The sequence below is a fragment of the Berghia stephanieae genome, chromosome 2 (genome assembly GCF_034508935.2).
Source record: "Berghia stephanieae isolate SIO BIC M18660-M18661 chromosome 2, UCSD_Bste_1.3, whole genome shotgun sequence".
Classification (NCBI taxonomy): domain Eukaryota; kingdom Metazoa; phylum Mollusca; class Gastropoda; order Nudibranchia; family Aeolidiidae; genus Berghia; species Berghia stephanieae.
This window is the reverse complement of record NC_088361.1, coordinates 123,274,710-123,296,192: the sequence shown is the minus strand read 5'-3', so window position 1 is coordinate 123,296,192 and position 21,483 is coordinate 123,274,710. Positions and strand designations below refer to the sequence as shown.

Genomic DNA, 21,483 nt, shown 5'->3' with positions numbered 1-21,483 from the left:
GTCACCTACTACCAGGACAAGGAACAGATAGCCACATAAAAATGGGGAAAAAATTTGATATAGGGTGTTAGAATCTATAATTAGCACCAACCATCCATGGCTTCAGGCAGCCCTTTCCTCCCATCACATTTGCTCCCATTAAATATCACTGAATAGAAATGGACTGATGCAAAAATCAACATTTCTTCAGCAATTACTCTGCAAAACGATTTATTTATTATTATTATTATTCCAAGACAAAGGCAGAAAGCAGTTGGAAAAAAGATACAGGGGGATGGAAAACATAGCAAGTACCTCCCTGTCCACTATGGGAGGTCAGGAACCCCACCCAGAAGTATAGGTTTGAACCGCGGCATGGTCAATTAGGTACACCTTTATTGCCATGAAGAAAAAAAACTTGCTTTCCCCTTTTTGAATAGGACTGGCCTATCTAAAAGTACTTGTACAACATCTGACTTGGACCAAACCACTATACGACAACTCCCATGGACAGCTGGGTCAAAGAAAAAAGAAAAAAAATTCAGATTGTATGTGGTTGATTAGTATGAAAGTCGAGAGAAATTTAGAAGATGAACTTTTTTTTTTTCGAACCTTGTTCCACAACACCTACTTTTTTCAAAATATATGGCAATTAAAAAAAAAAAAAGAATATTCTACAAGCGTAATTTAAGAGGTGTAGATAAAGTTTTTATTTTTTTAAATATTGATAATGGATCCAACAACCAATTAGAAATATACCCCAAAAATATAACGTCATGAAATCATATATTGACGGTATTGTACTACAATTATATAACTGCTGACTTGGAACTTTTTTCTTTTTCAACCGTCCAAAAGTGTGGCCAGTAGCATCTGGATAGGATTTTTCAAACCTAAGTAAAAATAAGATTTGTTACAATTTCCAGTTACACAGTTGTAACACAAAACCGTCCATATAATCTATTGTATCTCATTAAAAAGAGGGGGCAAAACTACAAAGTAAACTATTAGGATGCCACAGATAATTGTTATATTCCCTCATTGATATTGTTTCTATGATATTACATAAACATATGAATTGTACGCATTTAAATAATGTATCTGTGAATACTGTTTTACAGCAGTGGTATTATAACACTTGCAAAAACTTTTAAGTGTCAGTAAAAGGAGTGTAATTAGATGGTGAAAAGATAGCAAGACTTAGTGTGTCTACACTTAGAGTCACCAAAGAAACAGTAAGACGAGTAAGACATTTCAAAGAAATCTACCATTAAACTATACAGGGTAACCCTCCTAAACATTATATGATTAAGAATTTTATTTTTTAGCCACAAGATGTCTTTCTTTCTATCTGTAAATTGATAATAGAAGAGTACTAAGAGAATTGTACGAGATGTACAGTATTGTTTGTTTTTGTTTTTTAAGGGTTTTATGGCGATTGCGACACATAAAGGTCATATCAACACTAGTAAAGAGGAAGAAAATGTGATAGTCAAAAGTTCTAGAATTACAATTAAAGCACCCAAGAAAAGGTAAGACAAAAGAGAATAGGTTCAAATAGGAAACGGATGTATATTCCAAGAGCACACTGTCAAAGGACTTAGTTTGAGATCACCTAAATGTCTCATCCAGACACCAAGCACCGCTCCGCACTTAGAGGAAAACACTCAAATGTTTACAAATCATATATAATATGTAATCAAAACATAATACAGTGCATAACAGAGAGATGGTTTACAAGGGGAAAAAATATCATCTCCCAAAACTACATTCGACTGTTTCCCTCTCAGCCAGGGTATCCAGTCAGGGCCAGGACAAAACCAATTAATATCATTCCAAGACAAAGACAGAAAGCAAGTTGGAAAACAGATATAGTGGGATAGAAGACACAGAATGTACCTCCCTGCCCACTATGGGAGGTCAGGAACCCCACCCAGGGTATAGAATTGGGTGCTATGACAAAAGTACAAGAATTCAGAGCAAATAAACTATAAAATAATTGATATAGATATCTAATATTCCAAACAAAATTTTGGGTTAACTGGGAATCTCTGAAGCCTATATTTTGTTGTTTGTTTTAAGAGGTTTAACGGCACTTGCAACACACATGGATCATTAAAGCGCCAGGAAAAGTAAGACAACAGGCTTAGATAACAGGGAGAAGTAGATGATAGAAGATATGTACCTCTGTATCTAGTCTGAGACAAAAATCTTTACCGAAAATGAAATTATATAAGTACTGTTAAATAATACTTAACACATACAATACAAGATCTGATTCAAACATGATATAAATCATATATATTTAAATAAGACATACTGGGTGGGATCCTGACCTCCCATAGTGGGCAGGGAGGTACATGCTGTGTCTTCTATCCCCCCATACCTGTTTTCCAATTGTTTCCTGTCATTGTCTTGGAATGAGATTACTTAGTTTTGTCCTGATCCTTGCCGGAGTTCCTTGACTGGGAGGGAAACAGTCGAATGTATAGTTATAGTTTTGGGAGATGATATTTTTTTCCTTGTAAATCATCTCTCTGTTATGCATTGTATTATGTTTAGTTTACATATTATATTATATGATTGGTAAACATTTGAGTGTATTCCTCTTAGTTGGGACCTGTGCTTGTGTCTGGAGGAGACTTTTAGGTGATCTCAAACTAAGTACTTTAACGGTGTGCTCTTGGAATCTACATCTGTTCCCTATTTGAACCCGTTCCCCTTTGTCTTACCTTTTCTTTTGTGCTTTAATTGTAATTCTAGAACTTTTTACTATCCTATTCTCTTCCTTTTTACTGGCACTGATATGACCTTAATGTGTTGCAAGCGCCGTAAAACCCTTAAAAACAAAATAAAAACAAAACAAATAAGACATAACCGAGACATGATTTACAAGAACAACAAAAATTAACTCTCCTCATAAAAAAAAATGCAGGATAACAGTGGCCACACTCCAATGCCATGCTGTGATCCCCAACCAGGATTTTCTACTGCCCTTAGTGTACATAAGTACTCAGTCCATCTGGATAGATAAGTACTCAGTCCATCTGGATAGCAAGTGACTTTGATAATTTTGTCCCACAATAATCTACACGGGAGATGGGCACTAGTGTCATCTTGTTTCATTTTCAGCAAAGGAGAAACAACAAAATAAACCCAAAAAAACCCAACCTCGGTACAGACGGTTACAGAGTGTAAAATTAAAATGATGTCTCAGGGTAAAAACTGCGGTTATATGAAACAGCAAAGCCAGAGGCGATGTTTTTGTTGTGTCTCAGCTTAATGATTATCATTTTGAATTGGTCAAGTCCAAAAATATAATAATTTAATAAAGGAAACATGAGCAACAAACCACTTAGCATTTCAACATAGAGACAATCTTCTATCACAATATAGATTTCATGACACTAGAATAATTAAATTAGGTTTGATGCAAAAAACAAAACAAAACAAAAACAGTATTTATAAACTGTGAGAAGCATTTTTTTTTTCATTTTGGTTAAACATCACACCAAAAGCACATTGTTCATAATATATCACAGAAAGTAACATGAAAATTTAAAAAGTACAGGAAACAAGAGGACGGAGATGTCTCAAAGAATACATTAACAAAGACAGAGAATGACTATATCGTCATATGAAACTCAGAATTATGGTAGTGTCTCAGTAACAAAATTTCACGTTATGGCTGCTTCTCCTGTCCTAATTCACTAATGCCTGACCTCATGTCCAGTAATGGTTTATAACTGACATCGAACCTTTTTCTTTTTACTCAGATAAATATAGTTTGTTTTTAATGGTTTTACGGTGCTTGCAACACATTTAGGTCATATCAGCGCCAGTAAAGAGGAAAAAGTTCTAGAATTACAATTAAAGTACAAAGGGGAATTGGTTCAAATAGGAAATAGATGTAGATTCCAAGAGCACAAGCATACTATCAAAGTACTTAGTTTGAGATAACCTAAATGTATCATCCTGACATTAAGCATAGGTCCCCCCCTAAGAGGAACACACTCAAATGTTTACAAATTATATAAAACATGTAAACATAAACATAAACAGTGCATAACAGAGAGATGATTTACATAGAAAAAGTTATCATCTGCCAAAACTAACTACCGGGTATACATTTGACTGTTTCCCTCTCAGCCGGGTATCCAGCCAGGGCCAGGACAAAACCAAGTGATCTCATTCCAAGACAAAGACATTGTTTGTTTTTATGTTTTTAAGGGTTTTACGGCGCTTGCAACACATTAAGGTCATATCAGCGCCAGTAAAAAGGAAGAAAATGGGATAGTAAAAAGTTCTAGAATTACAATTAAAGCACCCAAGAAAAAGTAAGACATAGGGGAATTGGTTCAAATAGGGAACAGATGTAGATCCAAGAGCACACTATCAAAGTACTTAGTTTGAGATCGCCTAAAAGTCTCATCCAGACACAAGCACAGGCCCCTACTAAGAGGAATGCACTCAAATGTTTACCAATCATATAATATAATATGCAAACTAAACATAATACAATGCATAACAGAGAGATGATTTACAAGGAAAAAAATATCATCTCCCAAAACAATAACTATGCATTTGACTGTTTCCCTCCTAGCCAGGACTCCGGAAAGGGCCAGGACAAAATCAAGTAACCTCATTCCAAGACAAAGACAGAAAGCAAGTTGGAAAATAGATATACTGGGATAGAAGACACAGTAAGTACCTCCCTGCCCACTATGGGAGGTCAGGAACCCCACTCAGAGATAAATATAGCAACAGTCTTAATTATAATGGCAATTGTGAAAGTTCAACATATTTCAGGCAATATCATTAGCACTTCCAATAATGTTACAGAAGTACACTCAAGCATGGAAATCTCGAAATCACAGAAATCTCAAACTCTGTACATTTCCCCGTTTTAATCCCTCTATTTTGTTAGTATTGGCAGCACGGAAATCTCAAACACTTTCCGGGGCCAACACAGAAATCCCGAACAAACTGGACTTTCACTTGCGGTCCGTTGATTTTTTTTTTTTTTGCGAATTGTTTGTGTTGAACGGAAACAAAAGATGCCATCACTCTCCCTGTAGCCCTAAGTGTCAGTTAACGCATTATACGTGCATGTGTGTGGCATATATTATGTGTGTGTGCATGCTGAACTGAGGGGGAATTGCGAAGTATGTTTGACCAGCACCAGCACACCACCCATGACTCCATTGTTATCTCACTTAATGGTACTTAATCTGAGGTGCCAGTACCATTGCAAATAAATGACCAGTATCGCAGGGACAGGAGACTTGGCAGTGATTGCCTTAGGCAGTAACCGTTACGTATTAAAATGACACAAACAATTAGGGGTGGGGAGGGTGGGGCGAGACTCCAGAGACCAATGCCCTTCCTCTCTCTTTCGCCTGCTATGGGTAAGAGGGTGTTAAGTGAGGAGTGATAGTGATAGTAGTTATTTAGGTACCAGATTCGTAGGTAATGACATCGCATGCTGAGTGTGTAATCCACAATGCGATATGCTGGCTTCATCTTTTATCAAGCACATGCAGTGGGAATTGTCATTCCATTTCTGTATTTGAACTTGAACAAGGCAAGATGCACAAAACGCAACACCAGTGAAAACTCTTCATTATTTTGCAAAAGATGGCTGAGAAAAGGAAATTGACATAGTTCACAATAACGGAGAGTTATCATTATATATAACTTTTATCAAGACCACCCACATTTACCTCGCTCATATCCTCTGTAAAATACTCAACACAGAAAACTTGAAAACAAGGAAATCTCGAACAAATAGGCCCGGTCCCTACTTGTTCCGAGATTTCCGTGCTCAAGTGTAATTATAGCATTGTTATAGTGATGCACATGGTTGGAAAATAATAAGAATAATACTTTACAATGTGCCTTTAATGTGGGATTTATTAAGATTATTAAAACATTTAACCTTCTGGCCTTTATTTTCAGCATTTAATTAGCTAAACTCAAGCACTATGGACCATGTCGATTAAAAGCAAATGCGACAAAGCAAGACTTAGGTCGAGAGATTATAGCACCAATATTTAAAAACCTTGGAAGATCACAAAGATGCTTACTCCTGCTGAGTATTGCTGTCTACTGATAGCAAAGGTCACCAATTTAACAGGCTCCCATTGATTAATTAATTTAGAAATACAAAACATTGTGCAATTTTCATTGTTCACCATTTCAATATGTGATATACATACTATGAAAGGAACATTGATCATGATAATATTGACTAAATATGTGCCCATAATAATCTCATTTCAGTACAATTGATTTTAACAGCCCGCTAAAAGAAAATATTTTTTTATAATTTTTGTTTGCTTTCTTATTGACCATTTAAAAAATTAATATTCCCTGGGAAACACATCGAGTTTAAGCTCACTCTCACGACACATTCTTGAGGCAAATGAATAAAGAGAAACATAACCGCCACTACCACTTGTCACTGTTGTTTTCTATACGATTATTTAATAAACATCTGAGAAAGAACATATACAGAACAATGGAATTGGTCATACACATGTGAGGGAAACTCTCAAATTATTTGTGAAGCGGAAGACAAGAACAAGGCCAAGTACATGAACCTCTATTAAATGAAAAAAACTGATAGAACAGCATCCGTTCATATGCATTGTCAGTTTTCAGAAACTGTTTCACATTTTACTTGACCTAGAAAAGGTCCAAAAAATGTACATGGAATCCCACTTATATGAGACATTTCCCTAGTATTAATCACTGGCAACTTCAATGATGTTCAAATATCATACTCCAGGCTTCAAAAAGTAAACATACTTTATAGATTCAGAAACAACTGTTGAGAAAGCATGGACTAATATTGATGTCAGAATCTTTGCATGTAGATTATGGTACATGTTGGTTGTTAGGAGTTCTTGCAAACCTTTTAGGTCATACAATTTAATTGTAAAAAAAAGGAAAAAGACTAAATAGTCAACTGAATGTAAGTTTGAGTGGAGTTACATTAAATAAAAGGATTGGTTTAAACAAGGGAAAAAAAATAGATCCCAAAAACATTATCGTCTAGAAACTGTATACTAGTTGAACAAGTCAAAAGTTCACCCAGACAAATACAGGCAAAGATTAGTCAAAAATAAATGAGATGCTCTGCTACGAAAAAAAAATATCCCAAAGAAATATACATTTCACTATTCTCTTATTAGTAATTGATCCCAGTCAGGGCCATATCTCGTTCCAGGAGGTGGTCTAAATGTCCACATACGGCTTCATTTCCTCAATCAATAGGGTGAAGTCTTGTGACCGTGAGGGCACAAGTAAGAATCTCGTCACTACAATTAATCTATTTCTTTCAGTCAAACTTCACCAACCCAGGAGATGGCCTAAAAATCTACATACTGCTTTCTTCCTCAATCAATAAAAGGTGACCGTGAGGGAACAAGTAAGAATCTCATCACTGCTTTTAAACTATTTCTTTAAGTCAAATTTCACACACTTTTCATTTCAGACGAATGAATATGTCCTCATCTACATTGCATTAGATTTTTTTGGTTGTTTTCTTCTCAATTCGATTAAATTAGTTTATTCATCTATTCCTTAATTTATTTAGAGATAGCCAAAGGATATCTCAATAAAATCTATTTTGTAGAAAAAAAAATTCCCTAGCCCAAACCAAATCTTCTGTCTTATCAAGACAGATCTTACAGCATTTGATTAATAAGTATAATTGTTTATCTTATACAATGATTTTATGATTCATACATACAAAAGTAATAATGGCAAATCAATATAAATGATCACATTTTAATCATTGCAAAAATCTTAAGAGTCTGAGTCAGTATATCTACAAATGATGCATACAAAGCCCTGCAACCCGTTTTTAAAAATTATTTCTTTTAACCTCATTTTATCCAAACTTTTAATATCCTTGGAATTTGAGATTCAAAAATGGTTGTTTTAGGGTCAATCATAAAGAAATTTTTAGGCTTAATCCACGTGAGTGTTAACTCTTTCCATTTTTCCAACTTCTGTTAAGTTTTCCTCTATACAAACTGATATCATAGCTGCCAACCCACCAAGCTTATTAAGAGGGAGTTTTGGTCAGAAAATCAGGGAGATTCAGAAAAAAATCAGGGAGATACATTACGCTGTGACTGACTGATTGAAACCGACTTGTTTACTTCTTTTGAATGCTTATGAGTACGGTACTTTCAATCTGAATAATTTAATTACAATCGATATCAGCCATGTAGAGCTATTTAACTTCACTAAAATGAACGGATTCGGTATCAGCCTTTCCGATTATAAATCTACCACAATACCAAAGACTTAAACTCACTTCCGTTATCAAAATGGAGGACCGGAATTTCACGTACGGTACCGAAAGAACCGAAAAGACCTGTATGATAGGCTAACATGGGTTCTAGGCCTGGGCCTGGGCCTACAGTCAGGCTACTGCACGATAATGCGGGAGATCGGTGTGACGGGCGGGAGCACGGGAGACGAACTAAAAATGCAGGAGTCTCCCGCAATTTCCAGTAGGATTGGCAGCTATGTGATATCACACATTTATAGAAGAAGGTATTACCTTATTCTCAATCATCAGCCATGCTCACAAGGGTAATATTTTGTACCCACCCCCCTCCCTTTTTTCCCCCACTATGTGTAAAATGAGTACCTTGCAAATGACAGTCTCATTTTTGCCGAAAATCAAAATGTAACTGCCTTACCTGAGTGCTTTGCTTACAATGGCTTAAAGACCAATTGGTAAGCACTTAGAGCATGTTTAGTGGATATTGTAGTTATAAAACTCATGTTTTTGGGGAGTTTTTTGTTTTTAATTTTCCTGAGAAAAAACAAAAAACCCACAAAACAATGTAACTATGTAGCATCATTTAAATACCAGTTTGAATTCCTCTCCCTGTCAAAATCTTTTAAAAAGCAATCGGATCAATGAAAATGAAATCATGACACAAATGATGTTGGAAGTTTTTCTTTATACATGTGAGCCAACGCTTGAGCTGCAAGTGAAATGCTCTGCCGCCTTGACACACCTGAGAAAACCATCTGCCAATCAGCATGTCCAATGTGGGGATTTTTGCTTTCAATTATTTCACCTATCGTCACTGCAAGACCAGCCCACCTGTAAAATCAAAGATTTTTAAATTAAATATAACTATTAACACTGTGCATAAATTCACTTGTAAAAAAACGGATCATCACCATCTAACCAAGAAAATAAAAAATGACAAAGCTGCTGGCATTGATGGAATATACCCCGACATGATTACTAACTTTGGACCAGAAACAATAGACTGGCTGGCAAATGCTATGACAGACATGGAAAAGGGCACATATCCACAAATTTGGAAACATGCCAAAGTAATCGCCATATTAAAACCAGGCAAACCAATGACTGAACCATCCAGCTATAGACCAATATCTCTACTTTGTTGCTTATAAAAGCTCCTGGAAAGAATGTACTAGAGCGAATCACCCCATATGTAAATCCCTGCATACCACCAGACAAGTGGCTTTAGACCACAAAGAAGCACGAGTGAACAGGTCCTTGCACTGACCTCATACATTGAAGCAGGCTTTGAGAACAAAAAGCAGACTGGTGCAGTCCTAATGACTTATCTGCAGCCTACGATACTGTTTGGACAGGCGGACTGATGTTAAAGCTCTCAAAAATGATTCCTTGTAGAAAGACGCTCAAACTGCTGCCTACCATGACTGGCACAAGATAATTCCATGTCATATTGGGAGAAATCAAAAGCAAAACACGCAAAATTAAAAATGGGGTACCTCAAGGTTCAGTTTTGGCACCAACTTTCTTCAATGTTTATATCGCCGAAGCACTCAAACTTGGATACGCTGATGACTGGGCCTTAGCCTATCAATCGAAAAACTGGAAAGAGATTGAAGAAGTTCTAAGCAAAGACACCACCCACCTGAAACAATATTTTGATAGATGGTGCCTAAAAATGAATACCACCAAATCAGTATCCACAAACTTCCACTTGAATAATTGAGAGGCAACAAAAGAACTGAAGATCACAGCCGGTAACTCAATACCCCAATCCTAAATACCTTGGCATTACATTGGACAGACAACTAAATTATAGCAAACACATTGAGGGAACCGCAAATAAAATCGCAAAAAGAAACAACCTGGTGAGAAAACTCGCAACTACCACCGGGGAGCCTCACCACAGGTGCTGAGAAGTCTGCTTTGGCACTGTGCTATAGTGTGGGAGAATACTGTGCCCCTGTTTGGATGAGAAGCCCACATGTAAATCACATTGACATCCGATTAAGAGAATCAATGAGAATTGATGTCTCAAGTCAACTCCAACTCAGTGGCTCCCAACACTGAGCGGCATTGCACCACCAAGTCTAAGACGACAAGATACTAATCAAAGGATGTATGCAAGAATTGACGAAGCCACAGACAATATTCCCATAAAATAATCGTAAAGGGGGCATCTTCAACAACTAGACTTAAATCGAGAAGACCTTTCTACCTAACAAAAATGGCAGACTTCAGTGTGGAGGAAAACTGGAGAGAAAAGTGGAACAGGGAAACACCAAAGGAGGAAACATCATTAAAGATCCAACCAAAAGAGTGCCTACATTCAATAAACCAGGAAATACTGGATTTCCTCAAACCGCCTCTTAACTGGACATGGCAGAACTGCATCAAATATGTGCAGATGGACACTTGGAAACAGTGATACCTACCAGAAATGTCAGGCAGCCCCAGAGACCAGCAATCACATCGTCCTCCACTGTCCAACTTAACTTGAAGGTGGCTACGAAACCATCCTTAGGGCAGAGAAAGACTTTAGAAGCTGGTTTGACGAAATGCATTTGGAGGTGTAGCCATACCCTACTACTATTACCATCTAATCCACACTAAATTATCTCAACACATTAACATCAAACTAAGTAATGTAATAGCATACAATTGTCATTCCTTGTCCCCAATTTCCCTCCAACACGTATCCTTTTTAAAAAAAAATTAACTCAATCAAATTACCTAGTCTTGTTTCTCCCCAACTGTTCCATGTCCTCCTAATCTAATTATACATGTTCCTTATTCAGATCTTTTAAAATGGGCTAATCTTTAAGATAGTATATGATAAAAATGTAAAAGGCATTCAAACTTAAAGAACAATCAGTATAAACCTATCTTTCGTGAACGCTGACAAAAAAAAAAAAATAAATAAAAATAAATAAATTTTAAAATAGAAAAGAAAAGATTTTCTAGTTTAAAGACGGGATGTCTTATCAAGGAAATAATTAAATATACACCCCAATTGGCCAAGTTCCAAGGATGCAAAATTATCTCATTTGGCGGTAGATTTATTATTTGGTTCTTTACTTTCCTTTATATTAAAGCTTAATATTCAACTTGTTTCCGGATAAAAGATTTTTATCTGAAAATTTTGCTCCTTGTTCTGGCATTTTAGTTTGAAGCCCAAGACTTTTAAGTGTTTGCTGTTTCCCCATGAAGTTAAACTTTATGCAGCTAAGCAATCATTCGAAACTTTTGTTAAGTTAAGTTTATATTATTATAAATAAAATGTCTGATTTTTTATAGTACCTGTAAGGATAATCCGATGGAGTCTTGTCTTGAGCAGCCATGACAATATCTGAAGGGATGAAAGTGGGCTGGGAAAAGGTTTGTAAATCAATACCATGGGCAGAATCCTTCAGGACTAGACAACTCATTTCAAACCACCTGTGATGATGAAAGAAAGAGAAAAGTTGTTGGCAACAAGAAAATGTCATTCCAGTGTGCATCTGAAAAGGAAAGTGATGTAGAAAGCTGAAATCGTTATAGTAATCCTACTTTTAAAGGGATTAAGATTTGTTTTGGAATGTATAAGGAAACAGTTATGATTGTACACTTTGAAAGCACCATAAAGATGTAGTTATAAATGGAGAATCCACACATTACCGCCAATTTAGAATATTATGAGTTAGTAACCCTCTGAAAATCCATGGCATCATCAATACAGAGCTGTACTTTTTAAATATTCCTATAAGCACAGAGTATCAATTCTTGTTCTGATTATTTTATAATCTACTTTAATGAGCATACCATGGAAAATTATTTCTAGTAATAAGAACAACTCTGAGTAGCTATAAGAAGAGCACCTCATGAGCTGGGATGAGGTGACTTGTTCAAGGCCACACAGCACAAAGGGTGGGGTGCTGTCACACTGCTCCTTAAAGGCTGCTTATTATAATACATGGATTACTGTAGTTTAAAATCTACTCTTGTGCATCTTTTGCTCTCATAAGTAGTTATGGTATATTGTTTAAAACACTTCTGATCACACCAAATAAAAACAAGTTGTCAGCTATGCAACATATTCTCACTTGTCAGGCAAAATCTCCACAATGAAACCCTCAACAGAGACAACCACTTCTCTATCCAAAAGTGATCCAGTCTTGCGGAGATTAGATATCCTTTCCTCTGCACTTTTCAGACCTGCTGTATAACCAACAGGCTGGGCTGCTGTGGTACTTTCACTGGCCTGAAAAAAAGGGGGAAAATGCATTTCCACAATGTACACTAAACATAAAATTTGAAGCTCTGGATATTTTCACGTTATCATAGACTTGTAAGTCATCCACTATCCATCAGTTTACAGTGATGACAATATTTAATTTATTAATTGAGAAGAAAAAAAGCAAGCGTTGATTAATGATAACTAAATTTTTACATTTTGATGCTTCTTTTGAATTCAACATCTTTTTAACATAACGAAAAAAGAAAAAAAAAAAAGAGAGAAAATGCCTTTCCACAATGTATAGTAACATAAAATTTGGAGATCTGGTTATTTTCATATTATCATAGCCTTCTAAACCACCCAGAATGCACAAGTTTTCAGGGATGGATATTTTTAACCTAAAAATTGAGAGAGAAAAAAACACAAGTGATTCATTTTTTACATTTTGATGCTTACTTTGAATTCGACATCTGTTTAAAATAATGCAAAAAGAAATTTTCTGAATCTTAACACTAATATTCAAGAAACAAAAGATATTTTTAGTTTCTCCACCCTGCCAAAATGTAGAAAACCTTAAAATATAACTAATACATTTATATGCCTTCAAGTTTCAATTCCCCTGCCACAAGAAGCTCCACTCTAAGCTGAGACGATCAACTCATGCTTTTATCTATTTAGCCCCTAGTTCTTGTCTGATTGCCTATCTTTCCATATCCTAGAAGGAGACTATTTAGTTTAGCTTCAACCCTTGCTGAAAAAGTTGCCAAAATTGATATGAATGTAAGACTTTATTTTTACCTTTTAATATAAAATTAAGACAGCTATCAGGCATTATTGTGATACATTATTGTAAACATATGGGCTTATGGCTTTTGGCTTTTACCCGGGATACAATATCAAGATGTGTGCGGCTATGTGGTCTAGTGGTAGTATGACACTAACTTTCGGATTGGAAGGTACTGGGTTCGAGCCTTTCGCTCGGCGCATAGTTGAGTCCTTGGAAAAGGCTCTTTACTCACATTCTCTCACCGTACTCAGGTGTAAAATGAGTACCTGGCCGTTAACAGCGGTGTCTTTGTCCGAAAAATTGTAAAATCGCCTAAAGGGCGGCATGTCCCGTCCTACATGTTAAATGTTGCTGTTGACCAGGGTCCCCTTGTAAAGCGCTTTGAGCACATTTAGTGGATATTGCGCTATATATAGCACAATTATTTATTTTTTTAATCTCAAGGTGTGGGAGTTGAATCTCTTCAAATCCGCAAATGGCTGTTCGACAACAAATAATACATTTTTTATTTGTATCACGAGTCTAGTGTCTTTATCTATGCACAAATTCTTTATCTGAAGCTCTTAAAATATACACCCTACCTTTCCAGTAACTGTAGCTCTACCAAACACTTTTTGAAATGCCTCCCTGACTGGTACAACTTTGTTATCCTTTGATGAAGTGACAGCGACCTTAATATCTCCACCAGAATCTGCCATGAAACACATGTATATCATAGACGACAGTACAGTTTGGGGTTGCATTATTGATTTAAAACATCACTGTCAGGTTCATTTAAGCAATGGTACAGCAAATAATGTTGTCTATTCAGACGACACTTGATATACCTTCACTATAAGTATAAGGTACATCAGTTCATTTTGCCAACCATAACTCAAGATAGTCAAGTAAAAACAGTTTTCAGTCCCCTTCCTAACTTCATTTTCTTTGAACGGTTAAAACGGCTCAGTGTCGACAAACCTTATGGTTTTACGTATAATTGATAGAAGCGTGTTTTGTAGGGGATAAAGGGTTTACATCTCTGTATTTATGCAATATATCTCAAGATGTTGAACCAAAAACGTTGAAGGGGAAGTGACTGCTGCTTCCAATGACCACACAATTTCCAAAACAAAGCACTGCATGATTCGAAATGATGAATTACTTTATAATGACCCTTTGACTCTAGTTGTCATCTTGCTGGGATATGTACTCTGAAAACTTGGTTTTGAAATATTCTTCACTTTGTATACATGCATCTATATTGTTAATGCTTGCGTTTGTGTGTGATGCAGTGACAAGTTTGACTATGATTTCAAATATTTAATTTCAGGCAATAACATCATATCAAAATAAACTTCACATGAGAAAGTAAGAGGTAACCGGTTCATTTTTTAAAGTCAAAATAAGATAAATCACAAAAATACAAAGTTTTAATGAAGAGGTATTCAAACTTACAGAGCACTTCCTTCATGCCTGGATCAAGGGTGGTAATCACAGACTCCATAGAACTCTGAAAAGCAAAAATCATACAGATATAAAGAACAGATCGATACACATCAACAACAGATACCGTTAGAAATGAAAATATGGTTACATCAAACCCAAAGTGTAAATGGATGAAACTTTGTGAAGCATTTTAAGCATGATTGAATCGTGGAAGGGGGTCCCTTAGCTCAGTTGGTAGAGCACTCGTTTCACACACTCCATGGGCCTCATGGTTCTGAAGAACTACTTTTTATTTTTAAATTGTGGAATTGTTTCCCATGAACTCTAAAATGCTGGTGTCCATTGAATCATTGTAATGAAAAAGCTAGCAATTTAATAGTTTTATTGTTTCTTTTTATATTTCATTGAAATTCAAACTAGCAGGAAGAATAGAAACAAAAGATTTTTTAAATATATTTACTGCTAAGACAAGTAAAGCAATACCTAACTATGACAGAAGAGTAATTATCAAAAGGAAGCAAATGAATAAAAAAATCATTTTAAAATACGAAACAAATACAACGCACAAAATAAAAGTCTCCAGTTTTTTCATGAATAACATTTTGAGTACAATTGAGTACCTTGGTTTTCTCCACCATTTTGTTAACTAGACTGTTTCCAGAAATCCAGCCAAACAAGCTACTGCTGCCTTCATTGCTAGATTGTGTTGAGGCAGGTGGGTCACTGACAGGCACTTCAACCATTTTTTTCCCTTCATGGGGAATCTCCAGGACACCTGAGCGAAAATAAAAATAAATATGAGTAGTGCATTAGTGCATTTTTTTTTTAAACTGATACGTACAGTGCCAGATTTGATCAGTAATCCAGTTTTGTTTTGTACTTTTTTGTCTTCTATGTTTCATTCACAATTTTTAAAGTCTATCAACTTACATGTCTTATAGAATAATTCTCCTTATTTCCATCCAGCCAGTTAAAAAAATTTTTAAAACCCAAAAAAATAAACAACATAGAATCTCAATCTAGTAAACAAGTTAAAAAATAAATCGATGATCATGCAATCAATGCCTCATTATACCATGCATAATGATTGACTTGTCAGTAGGCTAAAATATTTACATTGAATTTTGGATATAAAGAACAACCATATGCAGAAAAAAATTGTCGTTATGTCCATAATTCTTTATTTTATTGAAATAGAAAGGGAAAAAAGAAGTACAGGCATTCATTTATTTCCATCAAATTCATTTTAAGCACATTTGTTATATATGCGTGCTTACTGCAGATATGCTGAATAAAGCATTGGCCTCAGATAAACTGTAACAGTCTGTTTACACCCATAATTATTATAAATAAAAGATAAAGTGGAGTCACAATTTCAATGAATTATGAAACTCACCCGGAGCTTTTTGACCTTGACCTGAAACTTTGGAATCTGTGGCTGATCCAGACTTCACTGGAATAGGAGTAGGAGTCACACTCTGTGAAAAGATAATGATATGAAATGTACTCTTGTTTTTTGGGTTTCTTTTTTTCAAATTCCAAACTTAAAACAAGTAGTACCGTAAAACTCCTAAAAACAAACAAAACAAACTTTTTTTTAAACGTATCTCTATTTCTCTTTTTTTTTAAATTGATATATCATACCCCAGACAATTCTACTACAGTGCAACCCTTGGATAACAAAATCGCCTGGGACCGAAAAATTATGTCTTTATCCATGGGTGTCATTACTTCGGGCTTTCTAGATGGTGGAAAGAGGGGACATGGTGAGACAATATATGGGCAGAATACAGTAAAGTACAGACAATGAGTTTAATTTCCTTGATGTCAATTCTTGTTTAAAGTCAGCACCCAATAGTCATCTTGTTAATTTCCCTTCTTTATTAATGTTATTGTGCTTAATTTCTGATGAAAGCATTGTGCTATATGTGTTAGAGCACTACATCTGTGAAAGTTGACTACACCAAACTACCAATATGTACAAAGACAATTGACGGTTGTGATCACCTCACTGATTGAGGCGTACCATTAGAAATTTGTTCAGTTGATCAATAACACAGTGACATAGATTCACACGCATCATATGAGAAGCAGCCATTAAAACAGATATGGATGAATCATTATGTAATTTGGATGTAAAGACTCCTGTCATTTGTTGATTGTTTCAAAAGTGGCTACATACGACAGTCTTTCGTTTGCTCAAAGAATCTATCACTATCACAAACATGTAGTGGATTTAAACAGATGCAATTTAAATACTTGACCGTTGTGAGGTACCTATCACTTTAACTACAAATCATTCTTTTTCTGATTTTGCTTGAACAGCATTATTTCAATTTTTAAAATGAACGAGATTATCATAATAGTATTTAGAAAAAAGAGATAGTAAATTGCAAAACAGTGCTGAAATGCAGATGAAGTTTGAGAAAAATATCTTTAGTAGGCGAAACATCAAAATAAGCTTTTTGATGTTTCGCCTACTAAAGATATTTTTCAATTTAATTCTACTCTCAAAAAAATAAGGCCATACTATCAAATTTGCATAATTTATTTCACGCTCTACAATAAAAGCCATAAAGGATCATTTCAATGAACAACATGATTAATTTACCTGAGGTGTGACAGGCTCTGTTTTCTGGGTCAAGAAAGCAGGAAGGGGAGATGGAGCCGACACTTGTTGAATAGACTGTGGCAGTCTGGCACCTTGGTGGAGTAAAATGGTTGAAATGAAATAAAGTAGAATATTCTTCACTAAAAGAAAACTATACACAATTGTCTCATGTAAAAGCGGATGGATGAAAGATGTGGATTTCTTGAAAAAGCTTGATGACTAAGAGAAATGGAGAGACAAGATAGCCAAGGTCTGCGACAGACCTCACACTTGATTGATTGATCTGATATTAGTTGAAAATCCTGGCAGTAGGTTCTTTATATACTTCAATAAAAGCATCTTGAAGGTCCATTGTGCAATCTTTAGTTGAAATTTTAATTCATTTACACAAGGTCAAATTATAATACAGTGCAACCTCTCTATAACAACATCCCCGGGACCAGAAAAAATGTTATAGAGAGTTGTTGTTAGAGCGAAACAACCCAAAATAGGAGGAGGGGGGGGGGGGGTACAGTACTTAACTATGGCTGTACTTATCCAACCATCTACAGTGACCTTTTCAGTTGAAGTTGCAATGTTGCTTCTTGATATGACAGAGCCAGCCATTGCTTGCTTAAAAACGTGTTGCTCCAATCTTGTCAATTATTTTCTTCACTTGATCTATAATGCCATGACATTTATTTGTTTATTGTTCTGGATTTTGCTTGAACTATGTCTGCACAACTGCATTAAAGTCAGCCATCGTGACCAATTGCTGTTTATTTATCTATTTTATTCCCTGTGGTTTAAGCCCATGCTGTTTGATTTCTCTCAGTTCTTGATTATTGTGGTAATTCTGGGGAATCCTTGAGGCCAAGGAGCTGGCCAACCGCCATGGCATTCGCTCACATCTGTTATATGTTACATCTGTTATAAGCCAGGTAAGCTATGTCTTTTGTCTCACCTATGAAAAGCGCCCACCTCAACCGGTCTGGATGGGACTGGATATAATTGGTCAACCAATCAAGTGTTTTCATTGGCTACAACTACAGGATTTCATTGGTTGAAAAGCAAATATTTTCATTGGACAAGAAATTTCGTCTTGACTGTCATTTTGAAGTTGGCGATTACCACCATATTGATTGCATTATACAGGGTTTTAACTAAAATGTATGCTGCTAGGTGAGTTTTTCATTCCTAATGATATAGAGGAGAAAAAAAAATGGGACTTCATGTCATTATAAGTGGGCTGCACTGTACATTTATGACCATTAGTTGAACTTGAATGTTTATTAGAGAAATAATTTCACAAAGCAAGGATCAAAAATTAATAATCATCCATACCAGGAGTTGATAATAACTGTGTAGCTTCTCTCTCAGCAAGAACTGCTTCCTCATGAGACACCATCTCTGGTTGCTCATCATTGCTCTCTTCCATCATTTTGAGCGTCTGTTAAAATTATGCAAATTCATTTAAATATTTTTTTTTAATGGGTAAGTTGCACACATAGAAAAATTTACAGAAAATAAATGCATACATGGTGCATAACCAAGTATTGACTTTGAAGGTTTCTCTTTCAATGTTTGAAGATTAATAGATGTTTGTGTGCACCAATTGATTGGTATATTGATAAACAATCAAAATTTTCATAAACAATCTATATGTTCAATCTAGTTGAAATCAGGCAGACACTCATTAGGTTTGTGCAATTTGTGTGACACATTGAGTATCCTACCGGGCTGTGCTAGATATCACGCAGAAAATGCCTGCATTCATAGCACCAATTTTATAAGTTTAAATTGTGATTTGCCTTTTACTTTGTATGCAGAACAAAATATAACTGGAACGAGCTTTATGGTGGAAGACAGGATACTGGTACTGGAAGGACTAAATGATCGCAAGTGAGAAATGCGATATATATTCATCGACATGAAATTTGGGGAGGCCTCCGAAAGCTCCTCGTGCCATCATCATCTGTACAGATGACCACTGATTTATAGTTTATTGGCATGAGATTAATAATAATAATAATAATAATAATAATAATAATAATAATAATAATAATAATAATAATAATAATAATAATAATAATTATAATAATAATAATAATAAATAAATAAACAAATAAATAAATAAATAAAGTGGCAATTCGGACCCGAGTCTGAATTGCTTCCCGTGGCAATTCGGACTCCTGCCACAATGCGCCTGCGCAATCACAGGAAGTGTCGGAAGTGGAAACTGGGTCGAAAGTGAAGCGTGGTTGGGTGGGGGGGAAAAGCTGCTCGTTCTCAGTTATCTACTCGTATTATTCCCCTTTGTCTTACTTTTTCTTGAGTACTTTTTAATTGTAATTCTAGAACTTTTTGCTATCCAATTTCTATCCAATTTGGCGCTGATATGACTTAAATGCGTCGCAAGCTCCTTAAAAAACAAAACATAGATCTAAATAATCGTGGTCTTTGGGGGATTACAATTGTAGTCGCAATTGTTAACGTTAACAATCAATTTGCCCTCGCATAGAAAAAGGAGTGTCTTTGTGTAATGATTGGAAGATTTATTTGATTTGCCATGAGCGTGTTGCAAAAGATACATGAATGACAAATCTACATTATATAATTTGCCATTGGCGGCCGCGAAAAAGTGCAATATGACTTTGGGCATTGGGTGTTTTATTTAAAAGGCAGTATAGGTCGGGCTTTGACAAAAGGCAGTGTCTTAATTCTTTTTTAATAAAAAAAAATATGCTGTTTTATTTCTAAATAAAAAAATAGAGGCGATTCTTGGCAGCAAGCCATGCAATAGAGCCCCTCCACTGGGGTAGGGGCAGAGTACTGTCTAATACTAATATTATTAGATAATACTGGACTAGGTGCCTTTAATAAAATAAGCACTGGTTGAATACGGAGAGAAAATGATCAACTGGTAATGGGATTAGTGGGGGGGGGGGGGTAACCCACAAACGACCGAGGCGCTGGACGCAGGGGAGAACATGGTGATACGAGATCAAAGAGAAAAAGCCGCCGGCTCTTGGGTTGTGGAAATGATTGTTGGGGGGGGGGGGGGGGGGGGGAGGGAGTGTGTGTGTGTGTGATTATTCTGTTTTTAATGAATTTGAGATACTCATGAGTGTGTGTGTGTGTGTTCAGGAAGACCAATACGGTTTCTATAGCTGCAAACGGAATAGTAACTGAGAGTTTTGCTAATGGTACTAATGATAAGTTCATCATTCGGGCGCATTGCATTGCAGTATTCCGAATCGAAGAGCCATGGAGTTATTCAGACTCGACCCTGGTTAGCCACGGAGTTCTATTCAGTTTAGACTCGAGTCCGAATTGCCACGGGAAGCAATTCAGACTCGGGTCCGAATTGCCACGGGAAGCAATTCAGACCCGGGTCCGAATAGCCTTTTCCATAAATAAATTGAAGATTTTTTAAAATTAAAAAGTATAGAAGTAGAAGTATATAATTTTATTTAAAGTTGTCCTTAAGTTGTTTCAAACCTAAGAGGAGATACCTTTCTCTTTCATTTCAGCCATCACTCCATCACGCAACAGAAGTGATAAGTGATAGACGTTTATCTGATATTTCATATCTTTTGAGACTGTTTTTTTTTTTACACAGAATTTTACACTTTATCTTTCCTGTTTTAAATGTTGGTTCGATGTAATCATCAGTAGACAGTTAGCCTACTTTTTTCTCAGTCTCGTCAAAATCACAATGTCAACAATGACTCAGACTCTAGTTATTTTTTTATAGGGAATAGAAACAAGAGACAGAGAGTAACAGTAACAAACAGTCACACAACAAGACATTGACATATCGATTTCAACTTACATTGCTATCTAGGCTAGATGCTTTAAGCAATTTTTATATTAGTCCTATACTTATAGTACAGAAGCTGAAACTTCCACTGTGGCTCGATATGATTGGTAATATTGTAAGATGTATTTCAGCTCCTCTTACTCTAACCTGTTATACTCACTCTACGTTGCATTGGTTCTATGTTTATATTTTGATTCTTTAACTTCCGGTTGTCCTAATGATCTTTTACGTTTGGGAGAAAAGTAAAAAAATGATTCTTTAAAAATATAAATATACATTTGAAGTTATATTCCTTTTTAAATAGATGTAATAAAACTGTATTTATTTTTAAAATATACAATATAAGCCTTTCATCAACAAC

The 21,483-nt window shown here is 35.7% G+C and overlaps 1 protein-coding gene across 3 annotated transcripts; it reads right to left on the bottom strand.

The window, feature by feature from the left end:
* Nucleotides 1–665: 665 nt before the first annotated feature.
* Nucleotides 666–21,483, bottom strand: LOC144966486 (protein PRRC1-like). 3 transcript variants are annotated; one of them, XM_078903089.1, is made up of 12 exons: nt 21,283–21,483; nt 18,644–18,749; nt 17,321–17,412; nt 16,106–16,187; nt 15,330–15,484; nt 14,719–14,773; nt 13,863–13,972; nt 12,361–12,518; nt 11,579–11,716; nt 4,621–9,112; nt 2,853–4,166; nt 666–2,298 (listed from the first exon to the last, which is right to left on the bottom strand). In XM_078903089.1, exons 1-10 carry the CDS (start codon nt 21,292–21,294, stop codon nt 8,935–8,937), a joined length of 1,086 nt encoding a protein of 361 aa, XP_078759215.1. In that variant the 5' UTR covers nt 21,295–21,483; the 3' UTR covers nt 666–2,298; nt 2,853–4,166; nt 4,621–8,934. The 3 variants fall into 3 exon arrangements, with proteins under 3 accessions (XP_078759215.1, XP_078759217.1, XP_078759216.1); XM_078903091.1 differs by having other exon boundaries at nt 21,270–21,386; XM_078903090.1 differs by having other exon boundaries at nt 21,135–21,319.